At 35.4% G+C, this 20894-nt stretch overlaps 1 protein-coding gene across 2 annotated transcripts; it reads right to left on the minus strand.

Moving 5' to 3' along the window:
- Window positions 1–10474: 10474 nt before the first annotated feature.
- LOC112741653 (aldehyde dehydrogenase 22A1) lies at window positions 10475–17111 on the minus strand. 2 transcript variants are annotated; one of them, XM_072213832.1, is made up of 15 exons: window positions 16531–17111; window positions 16394–16437; window positions 15554–15658; window positions 15001–15067; window positions 14782–14909; window positions 14478–14600; window positions 14146–14299; window positions 13824–13927; window positions 13658–13736; window positions 13292–13387; window positions 13007–13144; window positions 12280–12495; window positions 11795–11986; window positions 11105–11248; window positions 10475–11013 (listed from the first exon to the last, which is right to left on the minus strand). In XM_072213832.1, the coding sequence occupies exons 3-15, from the start codon at window positions 15556–15558 to the stop codon at window positions 10864–10866; spliced, it is 1596 nt and encodes a 531-aa protein (XP_072069933.1). In that variant the 5' UTR covers window positions 15559–15658; window positions 16394–16437; window positions 16531–17111; the 3' UTR covers window positions 10475–10863. The 2 variants fall into 2 exon arrangements, with proteins under 2 accessions (XP_072069933.1, XP_025646491.1); XM_025790706.3 differs by lacking the exon at window positions 15001–15067 and having other exon boundaries at window positions 16531–17049.
- Window positions 17112–20894: the final 3783 nt, after the last annotated feature.

Below are 20894 nucleotides of genomic sequence, written 5' to 3' on the forward strand. Positions count from 1 at the left end.
AAAAAAAAGAAACCAAAAAAACAAAAAAAAGGAAGGCAAGTTCATCATCATCATCTGAGACTGAAACAACTGAAAGTGAGGTCCATTCTACCTCTGAATCTGATATTGAAGAAGACTCAGAGGATTCAATACGGAAACAACCCACCCAAAAAGTCAAAAAGTAAGTAACATACTTGGATGTATTTTGTTTATCCAGTTGGGTGTATTTTGCGCATTCATTTGGGTGTATTTTATTAATTCATTTGGGTGTATTTGGTGCATTCATTTGGGTGTATTTTGTCCCTTTTCGTATATTTTTAAATAATGATTGTTTGCCTTCCAGAATGGAGTCCAAAAAAAGAAAGAAGATTCAGGAGGATTCTGATTCAGAATCTGAATCAAGTGATGAGTAATGTTCTGAAATTATTACTCCTTTGCTTTGGGTTTATTATCAAGATTTTATGTATTAACAGAGCGTCTCTTATTAACTTTTAGAAGCGAAGAATTATCACCAGTAGAGAAGCAAAAAACAAAGAAAAAGACTCAGAGAACACAAAAAAAAGTAAGCACTTCTTTGGATAGTATTTTGTGATCAAATTAATTTTGTATTTCTGATTCATACTTGTTTTTCCCCCCAGGACACAATCCAAAAAGAAAAAGGTCATTGTTGAGGATTCATCTCCTGAGCAAACTCAATCCTATTATGGGTACAGTACTTTATAAGCTATATTACCGTCTATCATCAAAATTATATTTGCTAACATGTTCTTTTATGCATGTACTGTCAGATCTGAAATTGGAACTGAAGAATTAGATGAATTCTTAAGGGAAAACAATGAAAAATCTGCTGCACAGGGATATGTCTTGTTGGGGTGTATATTTTAGATTTTAAGGTGTTTTCTTTGCTAATAATTGTTTCTTGTTTGGCAAGGGGAAGGAAGCTGACCTGCGATCGACGGAAGGTCACTATGTCTCATCTGAAACGTAAGAAGCTTTATTTGATAAAATCTTGTTATCCTGATTTAACAGTATGGTATTTTTTGTGAATAACATGTACTCTATTATGTTTAGAATACCAGACGTAAACTTGGGAAGTGATGATCCTTCCTCTCAAGGACACACAGACCAAAGTAGCGTAAACAAACCGGCAGAGAGCATGTAATTTCTCTTTCAAATAACCGTTGCTTTTATTCTTTTATTACCTTCTACTTCTAATTCTGTATATATTTTTTTTTAAAAAAAAGCCCTTTATTGTTTTATTCGAGAAAAAAAAGGCAGGAAAAAAAACAAAAACTGCAAGTATGTAAGTTCTCAAAAAACAAAGCCTGTCTTTCTTTTGAATGCTTCGGGTGTATTTTTGACTTTCTTAGGGTGTATTTTAGATTGAGTCTGATTGAAGAGTCAGCCAGTGAGCCGACTGAAGAGAATATGATGGTAGTGAGGGAAGAGACACAGTTCGAAGCGCTTGCAATGTGAGTTTTTCAAGAAAATTTCAACCTTATAACCTTTTTATTTTCGGAGGCTTTGTTAACCTTTTATTTTTCTTCTTGTTTAGAGTTCCGATTCAAGTTTTTCTACCACTGTCCCAAACAACCACTGTGCCGAAAATTGAACAAACACCTGTGACAGAAAATGAACCAACCTCAGTACTACAAATTGAAGGAACTACAAAAAGGTAAGAAATAGTCTTGGGTGTGTATTTGGTTACAGTTTGGGTGTATATTGCCCCTGTTGGGGTGTATATTTTCACGATTGATCCCTGACTAGTTTTTTTATAACATGATTAATTTTATGTAACCCTGCAGCACTCCTGAACCACCCCAAAAACCTGAAGAAAGCACACCCACGCTTCCCCCAGCTCCATCTAAAATGTAAGTTCATCAGAGTAAAATCAATGTTTGGTTATTATTCGTATATTCTTATTCTTATAATACGTTATACATTATCACGCAGTAATCCAGCCCCAGAAGATGCTACTGCGCTGATGATGATGGCACAGACAGCATCGTATGTTCCTAAAACAGATCCGATGACATCATTCAGCCTTGGCTTGACTGATTCAAACCAAGAAGAAGCAGCAACGCAGGAGGGAGCGTCAACGCAAGATGGAGAGAGGGCAAAAACTCCTGAAATCCCAAAACTGCTAGAACAATTAGGGGATCTGGTACAAAAAATTGCAAGTGGTGGGGTGACAACAAAAGAAAAAAGTCCACAGATTCGAAAGGAGAGTGGCGGAGAGAGTTTTGAGAAGTTTGAAACTCCTGCGAGGACGAATGAAGATACTTCTAACATGAAAGAGAAATACTACCTCTGGGCCATACAAGTGAAAACATACGCAGATGGACTAACTAATGAGTTTGACAAGGTCTGCACACTCCAAGCCCAAGATAGATACATTTTGTCAAAACTCCACCTTGCATCACTCGCAGCTGAAACGCATATAGAAGCTGAGGTAATATTACAATAACATTAATGTTTTTATCACCAAAATTAACTATAATGCTGATTGATGTAAAATTGATTTCGGTATCTTTTTCTAGATTATCTCTGCCATGTGCTTTATCCTAAACCAGCAAAAGATTAAAAGGTTTCAAGAAGAAGTATAATGTCTCCCCCCTGATATTGTGGTAAGGGTTACTTCAACGAATTTTGGGTGTATTTTCTTCACTCCTTCGGGTGTAGTTTCTGTCTTAAATTGGGTGTATTTTATGTGTTCATTTGGGTGTATTTTCTGTGTTCAATTAGGTGTAAGTTGTGTATTTATTTGGGTGTATTTTCTGGATTCGTTTGGGTGTATTTTCTGTATTCATTTGGCGGTTCATAATTTTTGCAGAACATGGCCATTGCAAATCATCCACAAGGGGTATTTTTACGGCCTAAAACCAATAAGTCGTTCAGGGTGGAAGACTACCCAATGTTTATACCCTTCTTGGACCTTAAAAAATTAGCATCGCATCGTTATGTAAGTTTTCATTTCTAAAACTTCTTATTACCATTTTTTACTTATGTGCCAAATAAACTAAAATAGTGTTCAATCTGAACATATTTCAGATATTTGCACCTGTTTGCCATTCACAACATTGATGGTTATGGTTGGCTAATACAAGAAAGCGAAAATTTTATATAGTCGACCCATATCACACGAAATCTCCGTCCGATGAGAGAACTGCACTGAATACATTCATTGTAAGTTGGTTCTGTGTTCTGTATTTTAATAGTTGGGTGTATTTATGTTCAATATAAGGTGTAACTTTGTGCTCCTTTGGGTGTATCCCTTTATTGAATTTATTCATGTATTACTGATTTGTTTTGTGTTTTAAGAGATATATAATTTCACGAATTAAAGTATATGATGGGAGGCACCTCTGAAGACAAGGAACAAGGACAAGGAAATTGTACCACCATACCTTCACATCTCAGGCCAAAAGACAAGGTATAAATCTTTCACTCTGAAAATTAAACTTTCCTATATGTAATTTGTAATTTATTTTCTTGGTTTTCAGCTATGACTGTGCTATCTACGTAATGAAGTGGCTTGAGATATTTCAGCCCGCAAATATTAAAAGGCTGAAGTATGAGTGGGACAATTGGACCCAGGTAAATGTGTTTAAAACTAAATAACTCTGTATTACTTTACTCAATTAACATGGTTGATTAAACAAAATATTCTTTTTAATTGTAGGACGAGGTGGACCACTTTAGAGTAGAATATGCTTTTCGGATTCTATTCCATGAAATGAATCAAGACAAAGCTGAAGCCATTAGGGGAAGTAATGCAATAAGACTGTTCAAGCCATCCTCATTGTTATTGAGTTCATATTGTCAGATAGATTATAAGGATATTGACACTGATTAATTTAACTCTTATATAGTCTTGTAACAAATTGAACACATGCTGTAAAAATTTGCCAATTATGAGTAAAAGTCTGTTTGCTGTATTCAAAATGTTTGAATTACAGGTACTATAATATGAAGGAAAACATCAAACCAAATATACACCCATGACCTGACATTTTTTACACCCAAAGAAAGTTGAATATACACCCAAAATTCTATCCCCCTGATGCTTTATCCCTAAAACCCTGAATTCTAAACCCTAAACCCTAAACACTAAAATCTAAACCCTAAACACTAAAACCTAAACCGTAAATCCTAAAATCCTTAAACCCTAAACCCTAAAACCTAAACCCTTAACCCTAAAACCCTAAACCCTAAAATCCTAAACCCTAAAACCCTTAAACCGTAGTAAAAAAAAAAATATTTTATAACATAAACAGCAGATTGTGAAATATATATATATATATATATATATATATATATATATATATATATATATATATATATATATATATATATATATATATAAAATGTGAAACACAAGAAAATTTACAAAAATACACTCAAAATAGTGCTTTTACACCCATATTCTGTAACTATACACCCAAAGAGTTATCCGCTGCTGCTGGTACCCTGAACTGATAATTCATAACACGTCCTTGATATTGGCTAGAATTTGAATGCACCACTGATGCAGCATCAAAGAGGTTTAACTGAATATAACAAACTCACATATTAGCTAAACTATTAACGAGAAAATTAAACTCAATCACTACATATTTAAAGAACATCACTTTTACCTCGTTTAAAGCTTTCGTTTTCTTTTTCTTTGTGGCATTTGCAATCTGTTTGTCCAACTTTGAACCTAGCCTATTTTTTGGACGTCCTCTTGTTCGAATCCTTGGAGGGCTTTGAAGCTCGTTAACGGATTCCAAGTTGGCGTCTTCGTGAGATAAAGAAGATGTCCCCTTCCTTTTGGCTTTCAATGATTCCATCTCAACCATGACGTTATCGTACGCACGGTGCAGAATTGCAGTCAGCTCCTCCGATTCTGATGCAAATTCATAAATATTTTGCGAACGAAAAACTAATTCGTCAAACCTCTTGCTTCTTGGCTCCAACAGTGGCTCGTCGTGGATGCTCTTGATGTGTGTGTGTGTCGCCTCTTTACCTTCTTGCTCCATCGTTCCAGTATATATCTAGGTGACACTTGACTTACTCGTTCAAAGCTTAACACGCTTAGTGCATGACGGCACAATATCTCTCTTGACTCGAATAATAAGCATTGACATTTTACCTCGGCTGCTACTGAGTCGTAAGTAACCACAAACTTGTTGAATATTGAGCTGGAAACTTGTTCTCCAACTTCGTATACTGAATAGCCTAGAGCAGAATTCATTAATCTAGTGATGCAATTCGCCTTTTCTCTGAATTGTGCTTGGACTTCCCTAAACTTTTGATGAGTGTACACATCTTGAAACTGAGCTTCAATGGAGGATTTGGTTGCACACGGTATGACCATATGAAAATCTGCAACATCTGATTCTCTCTCTGCTTGCTCCCTGCTTCCGAGGCAATTATTGTATTGTTTGACAAATTGAATAAGCGAGCTGTTCCGGGTAATAAACTTGTTAAAAAAATGAATGCATGCTCTCGCTCCTTTGTGTGCTTCTCATCCCTGCCCAAAAGTGGTGATCCAGATAGATTGGAACCCATATATGACAGTCTTCATAGAGATCTGCAGAATACACCCAAAAACAGACTATAAATACACCTGAAAAAAAATTCAATTTACACCTCTGCTGCAGATTTTAAACAAACATAACGTGAAAACCACTTCTTGTCCACAAGACCAAAATTCAGCAGAAAATCATTCCAATTCCTATCAAATGAGTCTTTACTATGAGAGTTCCAAACAATTTGGCTCATTTCTTGTTCAATTTCTGCATGTCTCTTGTACCCGTTTAATTTGCTTGGAATCTTCTTCATGATGTGCCAAATACACCAACGGTGAATTGTTGTTGGCATACAAGCCTCTAAAGCCCTTTTCATTGATGCGCATTGATCGGTGAGAAACCCTTTCAGAGCATTTCCTCCCATGCAACGAAGCCAACATTGAAATAACTATTTGAATGATTCAATTTCTTCGTTTTTCATCAAAGAGCATTCAAGAAGTGTTGACTGACCGTGGTGATTCACCCCGACAAAAGAACCACAAACCAAATTATACCTGAAACAAATTACCATAGTGTAGAATGAAAAATCATTACGTACACCTAAAAAATAATTTTATACACCTAAAAACACCCAATATACACCTCTGCGGCAGATTCATAAAAAAAACATTAATTTAGCATCATAAACAGGGACAGTTTGTATTGTACGTGGTGTCAAATGAAATAACATCTCCGAAATACTCAAAGGCAGCTCTACTTCTTGCATCAGCCCAAAAAGCCAACTTAATCGATTGATCCTCCTCGAGTTCAAGCTTAAAAAAGAAATTCTGATTCTTCTCTTTCATTCTTAACAAATATTTCCCGAATTCCTTTGTATCTTCTTGTTCAGAAACATTCCGCACTTCTCTCGTAATGTAATTCCTCACATCCTTTTCAATAAAATTTAACTCGCGGTGACCCCCGGCTGCCGCAACAAATGATTGGTAAGTTTTGCTTGGTCTAATACCAGCCTTCTCGTTATTCTCTATTGTACGACGAATGGACATGCTTAGTTCCCTGTGCTGTTTGAGCATCTCTGCTTTAATTGGACAGCAAGGGTGTCAATGATACAGCACAACCTTTGAAATGATCCAAGCACCAACATCCTTCAATGTGTATATATAAATTCTTGCTGGACAGTTTAAACCGGCTGTCAGATTTGTCTTCTCGGTCGGAGATATTTTAGATTTCCATTTTTCCTCTCTGATACATGTAATCAACTGATTCTTAATCTCGTTTTCCTTCCTATTTGTGCTCTGAACTCTTGTAGAAAAACCTGCAGCCTTGGCATAGTCCTTGTAAAATTTTCCAGCATCTTCAAGAGTGGTAAAGGTCATTCCAACCTTCAGAACAAACTGGTCATCAACGACACAGAGAGGCTGCAGAATACACCATGTCAAAAACTAAAAATACACTCAATAATTTCTGATCTAATACACCCGAACGATAACAACTCAACTAAAATAACAAAAAAAGCCATAAACTGTAAATACACCCAAGCTTCCCCTAAAATACACCCAAAAAATTCTGATATACACTCGAGCGTCTGCTATAAATTGCAGATAATTAATCAAAACTAATACATTAGGTTCAATCCACAGATTTATGTTCACGCATTAATTTCAAAGTCAATGATCACCAATTATTCAGTTAGACAATCATAGACGAATAACTGCATCAAAATTCAGAGTAATCGTAGTTAGCTGAATGTAAATCAAACCTCAGGAACTTCGTTAGATTGAAATTCATAATCCACTTCGCCCTGATTCAGCTGACAATCTGAGGTTGAATCATCCATTATCTTCAAAACGAGTTCAAAATTTGATTTCAGAAACCAGAAAATCGAAAAAAAACGAAGCTAGAGTTACAGAGAGAGGAACTCACGTCAATGACGAAGAACAAATCAGTGATAAAGAAGGGAAAAAAAACGATCGAAAAGGCAGGGAAAGACGCGCGAGAAGGAGAACGAAGAAATTTGGCAAAAAGGAGAACGAAGAAGGAAACGAAATCTTTTAAAATTGGAAGTTATATATTCGCGCGTTCTGTTATATAACGCGTGAAACCTACTTAACAGTAGCAGCGCGTTTTGAGCGTTAGTTTTAATTGGACTTGTAAGGCTTACAAGCCTTAATCGTTTGTATGCGAAGAATTTCTGTTAGCTATATTAATCAGTTAGTTGATTGGGCGTGGCAAAAAACTATAACAAGGAGATGCTATGAATTGATGAAGAGAAAACACGTGATAATATGAAGAGTGTGGCAGAGACAATAATAATAATAATAATCAATCTAAAGTCAATGAATAATATATATAATTGTTTTTTGTCACTTGTTGTTGTTCTTTTTATTTAGTCATTGAGATTATTATTGCTTTGTCCTTCAACCGCTTGCTTGCAGCAGAGATAGATCACCACCAATCAACGTCCAAATGACACAAAGTACTGTGAAACATGGAAATTATTATGCTATTGTCAGATTCCTTTATTTTATTTTATTTAGGGAGTTTTGAAGAAAAAGAAATTATTGCTAATAATGTCTGAAAGAATTTTGACTATTGTGAATTCCAGTGAAGATATTACATCCTGGTATATATATTTTTGAATCAGATGTTTTATTGTGAGATCTCAGGGATGAGAAGTTTCAACTTAGCAATGATTAGTCTATGTTATAGGCTTATAGCTGTTTGTTCCTACACACAAACCAGATGATAAAGGTTGCAACTGGATACAAAGTAGAGAAACTTGCACTTGATTTAGTTTTGTTAGAATTTACACGCACATGAAGTTAATCTTTAGTCTTGATTAAAAGAATGTGATTTTTCTGAAAAGAAAAGCATGTCAAACAATTATAAACTAAAATTTATAAATCATTAGGAATAAGAGAGAGAGAGAGTGAGCTTATCCATGCGCTTATACACCTTTTGAAAAGTTTATTTTTTTTTGAAAGATCTCAACTTTCGTGCTTTGGTGAGTTTTCAAGATTCTTTCGATGACCTATGTTATGTTGAAAGGATATTTACACGATCAAATCGATTGCGTAAAGTGTGTAATAGCAACAAAACCAGGGAGAGTATCTAAAAAAGACCGTTCTATTTCTATTCTATTAGTATTAGTTTAATATTATATTAGTATTAGTGTAGTATGTGTTCTCTATTGTTTGTTTCTTCTTTATGTAACATCTAGGTATCAAAATACTATTCTCGAATGGCTAGCTAGGTTATGGCAAGAAGAATTCACTTCAGTCATTATCATCACATTTTTGTGGGTGAACCGTCCCTGCATGGTTTTATGAATATATAGGTTTGTTGGTGTCTACAAATCTAGGCTTGAAGAAAAAAAAGCATGGGATTGAATATGACACGAATCATTAGCAACATCAATCTAAAACATCATGAAAGAATTATTTGCGCTCGAATCCTATTATTAAAAACATCATTAACGAAGCTTCACTAAGAAGTTATAAAATTCTTAGCAATTTGTCTTCTGGCCTCTCCAGAATTGATTCCTGAAGAGACAGTCAGGCAGGTTTTCCTCACTGGTGCTACCTGGGAACTGCTCCTGATTGTTCTGCTATTACATGTCTTTTGCCAGCAGAGTATCCACAGATTCTACCGAATGAGTTTGTTAAGGTTTATTTTGTAGATTCCTAAAAGCCATTTTTGAACCAGTTGCATAAGTAATCAAATTTTGAACAATTTTATCTCTGCTTCTAGAGTCTATCTATACATTTCAACCTTCTCATTGCATCTATAAACTATAGGAAAGCTTTCAAGTATACCGGTATTTCAGTAAATTTTAACCGTTGATCTTAATTATATATTTTTTTATAATTAAGATCAATAGTTAAAAATCACTGAAATACCAGTATAGTATACCGGTACACTTTAAAGTTTTCCTAAAGGGAACTTCCTAGCAAGTTCTCAAAATTACCAAAATAGTCTTAATTAAACAAGAGTCATAGTGATGCTGTGCTACTAGTTGTTCTGTTTTAGGAATTTTTTCAATCTCTTGCTGCATTCAACATAAGGTTTTTAATTCACTTTTTGCCAGTAATACTACTGTCAAGTCTGAGTAACCACTTATCATTTGATTCATTAAAGCATACTGCTAGGGATGGCAATGGGTAGGATAAAGTAGGATTTAGAGCCGTAGATTGATATTTTTATATAAACTCAACCCTACATTACTCGCGGGTTAAAAATATCTCAACCCTAACCCTACTCATTCATAACCCGCAAATACCTGATCTTACCCGCAGATTACAACAAAGATGCAACATTATTATATAACTTGATGATCATTTAAAATAAAACTGACTTTTATGTTAAAAAAATATTAAATTATTAATTAATGATCTTCTTTTAGTGGCTAAAAATCTTTTGCATTTAGTGAGAGATCTTTAGTTCAACATCCACTTGAAACATATTTTTATATAAGTATATAACATATACATATATAAAGTGCGAGTTGGTCGGATAGGATTGAAACTCAACCCGCACCCGACCCGACCCGCATGAGTACCCTACCCGCTGCGAATCGGGTTGGATACACGTAGGTAGGGTACATGTTGCCATACTGCTAATACATTGAGCACTGCAAGAAATCATGCATCAATTTATTCGAGTAAATAACAGCTACTACGCCTATTACACCTAAATCATTTACTTTTAAATAGGTCGTTCATATTCCCGTACGACATACATCAGGAATTCAAGAAAGTGCTTCACCCAGAACGATCCTACGAGATTATTTTATAGTTTCTAGTGTTGAAAATCTGAAATCGTTGCATGTGCGTAAGAGATTGATCTTGTTGATAATCAGTATCATCTATATCTAAAATTCTCCTCGCTCCTCTTTTTTGTGATTTTAGATAGTGGAAAGAAAACACGCTTATACCGGTATGAAAACAAATATTACAAGCTCTTCAGAGGGTAGTCGAAACAAGTGAGAAAACCTGTTTTTGATTACGAAAGTGAAATGCAATGATATTTGTGTTGAATTCTTCATTCAATATGAAGATGAAGAATGCAACCAGCCAACCAGTATGAACGTAAAGATGTATCAGGTTGCGGCTGTGGACAAGTTTTCTACCATAATCGTTGGCGGATACATAACTATAGCCCTAACTGTCAACGAGTTATCAACTTCCTTGTCATCGACAAAATAGAATATTGATATAAGAAATTCGTGCATTCATCAGGAACTATCCCAGGATCATCAATAAAAGGAGCTACCAAATACTGCAGTTGGAGAAAACTGACACACCGAAAGCACCAATCATTTGAATATGGTGATATCAACAATTTGGTGTGTTAGATGCCAAGGTATGATTAGTCATTTCAACTTACTGCTGTTGGTAGAATTCTGCTCAGTAAGTACTTTTAAAACGCTTACCAATGCTTTCAAACGGTCCCATATGCTGAGACCATATAGTGCTTCAACTAGTGACTCCTGAAATTCGAAGGCATTTTCTGCTACAGGATACTAAGGCAAAGAAGAAGCGCATGTCATTATGTATTTATGTAGCAAAGTGTGATAACATGTAAGTGTATTATCAAAGGTTTCCCAGGCTGACCTGAATAGGCTTAGGTATCACGGTTTTTATGTATGGCCACCATCTATCTTCAACAACAGCTTTTACAAGGCAGCATGCTCGCAAACCCTCTGCACCACCAAATCGTCCAAATCCACTGTGTTTGACACCCCCAAATGGGAGGGACTGAAAAATCAGAATGCATCATTACTTCGGTAGAAATTTAAGAGAGGTAACTGAGATTGAGATAGGAATTATATTCTGGCAGATTTTGCCAAAAAGAACTGCATAATATAGAAAGCTGAATAAAGAAACAACCTTTTGCCAAAAAGAACTGCATAATATAGAAAGCTGAATAAAGAAACAACTGTTGTAACATTTATATTTATTTCTGCTTGGCAATAAGATGTGATATAGCAAAGTAGATATTAAAGTAAATTAGAAACAGTAAAGAGTTGTGTTTTCTTGTCCTTCCTGTTCTGAAGAATAAATCAGAGGCTGGTTCCATCACCTAATTGGTAGAGTCCACCATTTTAAAACTTCTGTCCAACTTTCTAATCAGAAAGCTATTATTCAATTGCATAAATCATATTATATTATATTATATTGTGGTAGGCTCTCTGTAGCAGTTGGATGGATGTGAATATATGTGATCGACAATGCATACATCATATCATTACAAAGAGAAGTAGGCTTCCTTTGCACAAAGATGCAGATTCCCAGAAAAGTTACCTGACACATATATGTTGCTGCAAAATCATTAACAGCAGCAAAGCCACAATGTATCTGCGAAGCTATCTCTCTGGCATGGCTCTGATTGCCTGAGAAAACAGCACAGCCAAGCCCATATCTTGAGTCATTTGCAAGCTTGACAACCTCTTCATCAGAGCTGAATTTCATTATTGGCATGATTGGTCCAAATGCCTATATGTAGTTGAAGTACAAAGATGAACTTAGTTAGCAGTTGCTCAAGCTTAAAACATAAGAATCTCAAATAAGTAAATGACATGAAACACAATAATGTAAATTTAAAATCTTCAATGCTTTTAGTCAAGATGCAACATTTCATATTTTTTTGTTGGTTAATATTTTACATAGATATGGAAGTATGGACCATCAGTAAGCATTTATAGACAACAAATATGAAAAAAATGGGGGGAAAAAAACTAAAAAAGAGCGTAATGTCATGGAGAAGAGACAATAGCTAGTTCTGCTACCTCTTCTTGCATCAATCTCATGGAGTGATTCACATTAACAATCACAGTTGGGGGGTAATACTGATCAACTGCATCTCCACCAATAGGCCCGAAACTTCCTCTTGCAACAATTTCAGCACCTTTATCTATAGCATCATGGACAAGGCCTTCAAGTTTTTCAGAATGCTCATGCATGCATAGAGCTCCCATGTCATACCTTCCAGCCAGTGGTGGACCCTGCAAGTAATCATTAACTGTGTGAGGCTTAAAAAACTGGGATAAAATACAAAATAGCTCAGGGGACCTTGTTCCCCTCTAAATCAATCCCAGATCCCCTTTTTTTTTATATTTTTTTATTTATTGAAGAAAATTAGCAACACCAAGAAATAAACTTTTCAACTGTAAATTGAGAAAATTCTATCAATTTGCTATATTTGAGCAGTGGGAAGCTAATAACAATGTATATATGTGTTTGTTCTCAGGACACAGAACAGACTATAAAGCCAGTTCTTGATGCATATAATTTCAGGGAAAAATTATTGAATTCAACAAAATGGGAGGACACAGCAACATATCATGAACTGTATGGATGCTCCACAGGATATCACAAAAAACTAGAATAAAAGTAAAAGTAAGCTGATAGATTGCAGAAACACTGCAACAGTTTTAAGTGCAACCACAAGTGATTAAGAAGCCCATGTTAACATTAGAAGAGAGTTGCATGAGAATGTTTTAACAAAACACTTACAGCTGTAACAGATTTTATAATTTGGGTAACTTTACTGACAAAAGATGAATATATGCTCCTGTGGACATAAAAACGTTCAGCTCCAGCACAGTTCTGCCCACTTGACTGAAGAACAGCCCTGACAGCAATTTGAGCAACCTATGTTTGGCAGATCAAAGTCTGTTAAAACTATGGCACTCATGAATGTATACTTCATTAACTTGTAAAATTAACATTTGCCAACCAAGTGGTCAACAATAACACCCAAGGCATTTGGAAACCAGAAAATATGGATAGTATTCCTACATGGTCCACATCTACATCTTCACAAACAATAAATGCATCTTTTCCACCAAGCTCAAGTGTAACAGGTATAAGTGTCTCGGAAGCACCTCTCATTATCTGCATAACAGGAAGCAGCATATTAGCAGAATGCACAGAAATCTTAATACACGAAAAGTGATCTGCCATCTTATTCCATTTGTGAGACTCTTCCCTCTCCTTTTCTTCTTTCTTTTTGATAGAACTGAGTAAATATTGACCTAGTACTCTTTAGAATTTCTTCATTAAGTATCTGATTTGCACAACATATCATAAATGAAATAATTGGAAAAAATAATTCACAAATGAGAGGATGGGATGAGCCAAGTCGATTGGCCAAAGCAATCATACCATCTTGCCAACACCAGGTGATCCAACAAAAATGACTTTATCAGCAGAAGACACCAATGCTTCTCCTGTTTCACCAAATCTGGTAAAAAGGTCCAGTTAAAGCTGCAACTGCAAACATGACTTAGAAAAAAAAAGGTAAGAAGCAGGGTACAAAATAAGACTCTACCCTGTTATCACCTCAACAAGGTCCTCTGGAGCACCTATGGCAGCAAGTGCTGACTGGATGATTCGGAAGTAAAAGCACCCAGACCAACTTGCGTTTTCTGATATCTGCAATCAGAATGATATAGGTTAGTGTCAAACTGAAAAGCATAAGCATAAATTTTATAGTAGCTAGTAAGAGTGGGTATTCCAACTTGAAAGGTTACAGAATATGATTTAATCCCCAGCAGCATAACAGCCAACCGTGTTATTCTGCAAAAGACTTTGTAAAATCATGGGATTAACAAACTGGTGATTGGCACAGTAGATATTTTGTCATTATATACCTTAATCACAATGCCATTTCCAGAAAAAAGTGCTGCCAACATAGGGTTGAAAATATTGTGGAACGGATAGTTCCATGACACAATGGCACCAATAACACCAAGGGGGTGAAATTCTACTCTAGCACTCTTATGAAGCATTGATCTTCCACTGGATCTGTAAGTTGTTAATCAACGATAAATGAATAAAAGAGTGGTCAATCAAATACTGGAATTTGAGATAAAGAAGTATATGAACTGTTTTGTGGTAATGAATATGAACAAATAGGCTACATAGTACATATACTATCAACTAGAACAGAAAAGGAATGAGGGGATGGGATTGAGCCAGGTACCGGTATTCAGGTTTCAGCCACTTCTCACCCTCTGACAGTAGCCAATGGATCTTCTCACATGTTGTCATTATTTCTCCCAAAGAGGCATCCACCATTGTCTTTCCAGTATCACGCGAAGATATTCTAATAAAAGCACATCAATGATAATATATCAGAACACATTATTATGGAATAAGAATAATTACCTAAGGAATGCAACAATATGATAACTAAAAACAAAGGAAGTTTGCATGGTTCCATAATTTGGTAACAAATTTAGTGACACCTAAATTTTCCTTTCATGACCACGGAGAAGTGCACCTACTCGCATATAAGCGCTTGATGTTTTATTATATACTTCAAAAGTATACGCAAGAATTGGCGTCTTTGCTTGAAGCTGGTCTTTGCCCACATTTTTTGGGCTTTCCGCACTTTTTCCACTTGCTCCCTGACCTATCCATGCATGCAAAGTATTTTGAGTTAATTCCTGCAATGCTTTTACTTATGAATCTTGTCAAACTATCATCCAATAATTTCTGAATACTTTGCAATAACTTGCTCTGTGCATCAATATTATCCTTTGGGGCATCTTATTGCTGTCCTTAATGTTTCTGGATCATAGAATATAGACAGATCAATTAGAGTACCATGATGACTGTTAATTCCTAAAATTAGGTGCAGCTAATTACACATTCATATGCAAGAAAACAATACTTATTTAGAGCCAAAAGGGCACAACATCAGTAAATGGGACTACCATCTTAAAAGAATGCCAAATGAAAATTAAGGACACAGGTTTAACTAGAAGCTATTGACAACTTTTCTTCATTGCAAATGGCATATTTCTGATGTGACACGTTTCTCAACAATGATGTACTCATAAGTTTCTGACTTGTGTTTATTTTCCTAGCTATTTTACTTCAGCAGTTAAATTTCTAAGTTTCCCTTTTTATCAAACTTTCATAAACATTAACTAGCAAAAAAGTATTCACATATGCAGTGCATCTTAAACTATTATTAGCACTTAGGGAAATAGATACTAGAACTATGCATCATAATTCATAACCATGTCCCGTGAGAAGAATGGGCTCACTGACCTCATCTGCGGTCAAAGCAGGAACATATCCCAAATACTTCATGGTAGCAGGCTCATAGCACTGAACTTTAGTGCCAGATTGCTGTGCCGCTCCCCTTGGAGGTACCTGAAGAGGAAAAAGCCATCAACAAAACCAGATCAGCCATTTGCTTCCTTTTTCACATATAGATAGCACATTTAACAAACAAACTCCAAGTCATTACATTCAATGTGCCTCACTTACAAGAAGTGAATTCCTAACAGAAATATTAAATCTCATAATAATCTTCCCAGTAGGCTAAATAAAGGAATGATTGGGCACTTTCAAGGAAATTAATAAATCCTCCCAAGTCCTAACACATTCTCCATATAATCCGCATAATTATTAGATATTCAAAGTCTTGAATGCTTTAATATTTACAAATTATAAAATATTGATGACAGTTACTTTTACATTTAATACCTTCACATTATTAGGATGATTATTAGGAGTATCTGTAGGACTTAGAAGAATGTGTAACTACTTCATTTTAATGTTCACAAGATATTAAGTACATTTGTTTCTTCATTTAATATTTTCTTTATTAAGTATATTTGGAGGATGTTCTAGGACAGTACACAGTAAAATTCATTTCTTAAAACGCATCAATCCGAATTCCGAAGCCACATTACAATGAAACCAACATTGAATTTTCAAATAGATAGAGAAAATCGCAACGATCGTGACATAATGCAAAAACAAGTTAACAAAATAAATAAGCTCCTAATATGTCCTAACTCACTATGCAACAATTCGCAAAACTGAACAGAAAATGCAACATCACAAGCGATCCAATGAGAAGACAGCAGAAACATCACTCACATATATGAAGCTGTTCTCCTGAGCTTGGTTTCCATCGTCTAAAACTGCCATTTCCAAAATTCACGGCACATTTTCACCATCACAAAAACAATTCACGTGCGACAGATTGAGAAAGAGAGAAAGAGAAGAAAGTGTACCATCGGAAGCGTCAACATCGATGGAAGGAACCTTAGGAGGAATGAGCCAGAGGAGGAACTTGCCGATGGCGAAAGCGAGTGCGAGAACGAGCAAGGACCACCAGAACGCCATTGGAGAGGAGCTTCAAAGATTCAGATTCAGATTCAGAAAGAGAGAGTGTGCGCTAGGGTTCCGCAGAAGCTTCTAGAAGAAGAGAGTAATCGAAGGAGATAGAACGTTAATGTGTGATGCAAATGGGTAAAAGACTAAAGAAAGAAGAAGGAAACTGCAAAAAACTGAAGTAGGAATAAAGAGAAGCTGCTAAAAAAGTGACTCGGATTGCAATTTATATATGTTGAGTGGATCGGTTGCTAAATAGGGACCAAAATGAGAAAACAAGAACAGATTCCATGCGTGTTTGAAAGCTTGAATGCCTTGATCCCTCTACTCTCCCCTGATACCATGAGTTGAGTTGAGTGGAATTGATGAGTGAACTCTTTGGTGGCAGTGTCTAAGATGCTCTTTGGGATAAATGGTGCATTATGCACCCTGTTATCTGATGGTTATATTTCTCTAGAGCGTTGATCAGACTATCAACTGTGAAATTGGAGGAAAAAACAAATAAGTTGATAAAGCCATAAAGTACCGCTTTAATCACATCTCTATAATTTTTATTATTTGTGAATTGTGAGTATTACCATTTTGATTTAAAGACACTTAAAATATTATTTTTGTTGTGATAAGAATGGGACGTGGATGTCCATTCTCATGGAGTACTCACATTCTAAAAGAAGAAATAATAATTAATGAATGTTGAAATTGATCCCTCTCATACATGTATAAATAGAGGTCTTTGCCTCCAAAAAAACAAGCAAGTAATAAATCACAAATCAATTCTCTCTCTTATTTTACTGAGCAATATTTCTCTTTCTCATTTCATATATATATCCCTCTCTTATTTTATATACATTACATCATATAATATTAAGTGAATAGATAAATTTTTTACATTATAATAAGATACGAGCGTATTTATATTTCTATATTATATTTATTTCTCTTCTTTATTTATTTATTTTACAACACGTTATCAGCACGAGACTCTGATCAAAATTTTTAGGAAGACTCAGGTAACAAATTTTCATTATGTCGAAGCTCTCTCATCTTGAATTCAATGCTCTTAATATATCTGGAAATAATTATTTATCATGGATATTAGATACTGAAATCCATCTTGATTCAATGGATCTTAGAGATACCATTAAGGCTGAAAATAATGCATCCCCAGAAGGATAAAGTCAAAGCCATGATTTTTCTTCGTCGTCATCTTGATGAAGGATTGAAAAATGAATATCTCACATTAAAAGATCCTGCAGATCTTTGGAAAGACCTTGAAGAAAGGTATAATCATCAGAAAACGGTGATACTTCCTCAAGCTCGATATGAATGGACGCACTTGCGTCTACAAGATTTTAAATCTATAAATGAATATAATTCTGCAATGTTTCGAATCACCTCACGGATGAAATTATGTGGGGAAAAGATAACTGACCATGATATGTTGGAGAAAACTTTCTCAATCTTCCATGCCTCGAATGTGCTCCTGCAGCAGCAGTATCGAGAGAAAGGGTTTAAAAAATATTCTGAGTTAATTTCTTGCCTTCTTGTTGCTAAACGCAACAATGAGTTGCCTTTAAAAAATCATGAAGCGCGCCCAACTGGCGCCGCCCCATTTCCTGAAGTAAATGCGGCAAATTACCCCAGAAGAGGTAAATGGCAAGCTTTTAATAATAAGAAAATTTATGGAAAGAAAAAGAATTATATTCAAAAGAGAGGATCTCACCAGAAGTGGGATAAAGAAAGAAATATCAGGCAGAATAAATCAACAGAGGATAAGTGTTTCCGTTGTGGTGGAAAGGGCCATTGGTCACGTACCTGTCGTACCCCAAGGCACCTAGTTGATTTTTACCAGGCATCTTTGAAAAAGAATGACAAAGGAAAGGAAACAAATTTTGTTTCAAATGATGCTGAAAATTCCACCACTCATTATGATGTATCTGATTTCTTTGAGGACCCTGAAGGAAATATTGGTCATTTGATCAATGATGGAATAGTTTAATATGTGAGATTGTTAAGTATCTATGTAAATAAATAATGTAAAGAGCTTATTGTTATGTTTTATTTTCTATGTATTTAAGTTTCAAATGTGATGTATATAAATAATGAAATATTAATGTTCATGAATTTTGAAATTATTAAATGTGTCAAATTTTAAAATAAAATTTTAGTATATGACATTATTTTGAACAGTGTTTCTTAGAAAAATAATTCCGATCAAGTATTTAAGTTAAATGTGCATACTACTCATTTTATTATTATTTGTCTTTGAAGAGAATGGCAAAGATATGTAATGAAGATGTATGCCTTGCGGATAGTGCAAGTTCGTACACTATTCTCAAAAGTGATATATATTTTACCCATCTGGTGCCAAAAGAAGAATGTGTTAATACTATTATTGACTCAGGCAATGTGATAGAAGGCTCAGGAAGAGCTATAATTTTGTTTCCTGAAGGAACAAAATTTATAATAAATAATGCACTGTTGTCGACCAAGTCTCGAAAAAACTTGTTGAGTTTTAAAGATATTCGCCGAAATGGATATCATATTGAGATTATGAATGAGGAAAATCATGAGTACTTATGTATCACAACTCATGATTCAAATAAAAAGGTTATATTAGAAAAGTTGCCCTCACTTTCATCTGGGTTGTATTATACCAAGATTAGTGCAATTGAATCACATGCCACTGTAAACCAGAAGTTTACTAGCCCAAATGAATTCATAATTTGGCACGACCGATTGGGTCATCCGGGAACAACCATGATGAGGAGAATTATTGAAAATTCTCATGGACATTCACTAAAGAACCAGAAGATTCTTAAAACTAGTGAATTTTGTTGTGCTGCATGTTCTCAGGGAAAGTTAATTTTAAGGTCATCACCAGTAAAGATTGGATTCGAGTCTCCTAAATTCCTGGAAAGGATTCAAGGTGATATATGTGGACCTATTCATCCACCATGTGGATCTTTTAGATATTTTATGGTACTAATAGACGCATCTTCGAGATGGTCACATGTGTGCTTATTATCTTCTCGCAACCTGGCGTTTGCGAGATTACTGGCTCAAATTATTCGATTAAAAGCACAGTTTCCAGAAAATCCAATCAAAACAATTCGTCTTGATAATACTGGTGAATTTACTTCCCAAGCTTTTGATGCTTATTGTATGGCTAATGGAATAAGTGTTGAACATCCAGTAGCTTATGTTCACACACAAAATGGGTTAGCAGAATCACTTATTAAACGCCTCCAATTAATTGCTAGACCCTTGCTTATGAGAACAAATCTCCCAACCTCGGTTTGGGAGCATGCTATTTTACATGCCGCTGCACATATTCGTTTGAGGCCAACGAGTTACCATCAGTTCTCTCCTATGCAACTAGATTTTGGCCAGCAGCCAAATGTTTTCCATTTAAGAATATTTGGGTGTGCGATATATGTTCCCATTACACCACCTAATCGCACCAAAATGTGACTCCAAAGAAAATTGGGGATATATGTTGGATATGATTCTCCCTCTATAGTACGGTATCTTGAGATACAAACTGGAGATGTATTTAAAGCCCGGTTTGTGGATTGTCATTTTGATGAATCAAAATTTCCAACATTAGGGGGAGAGAATAAGCTTCCTGAAAAGGAACTTAATTGGAATGCATCATCGTTGATGCATTTAGATCCTCGATCAGGGCAATGTGAACTAGAAGTTCAAAAGATTATACATTTGCAAAGAATAGCAAATGAATTGCCTGATGCATTTTCCGATACAAAGAGGATAACCAAGTCATATATACCGGTGGAAAATGCCCCAATTCAGATTGATGTCCCAGTTGGACAAATTGCCACCGAAGCAAATTCACGTCAGAAGCGTGGCAGGCCTGTCGGTTCCAAAGACAAAAATCCTCGAAAGAGAAAAGAGGTAAATATTATTCCTTTTGAAAAAGACATAGTAGAGACACCTACAGTTGTCCAAAATTCTGATATAGTTTTAACGCCAGAAGACGTTCAGGTACCTGAAAATTGTGAAAATGATGAGATCTCGATAAATTATGTCTTTACAGGAAAGAAATGGGACCGAAATAAGACAATTGTCCATGAAATATTTGCATATAATGTGGCATTAAATATCATGCATGAAAGTAAGGATCTTGAGCCAAGATCAGTCGAATAATGTCGACAAAGGAATGATTGGCCAAAATGGGAAGAAGCCATGAAGGCTGAGTTAGACTCACTTGCAAAACGTGAAGTATTTGGACTTGTAGTCCGTA

Source organism: Arachis hypogaea, chromosome 14, assembly GCF_003086295.3.
Source record: "Arachis hypogaea cultivar Tifrunner chromosome 14, arahy.Tifrunner.gnm2.J5K5, whole genome shotgun sequence".
Classification (NCBI taxonomy): domain Eukaryota; kingdom Viridiplantae; phylum Streptophyta; class Magnoliopsida; order Fabales; family Fabaceae; genus Arachis; species Arachis hypogaea.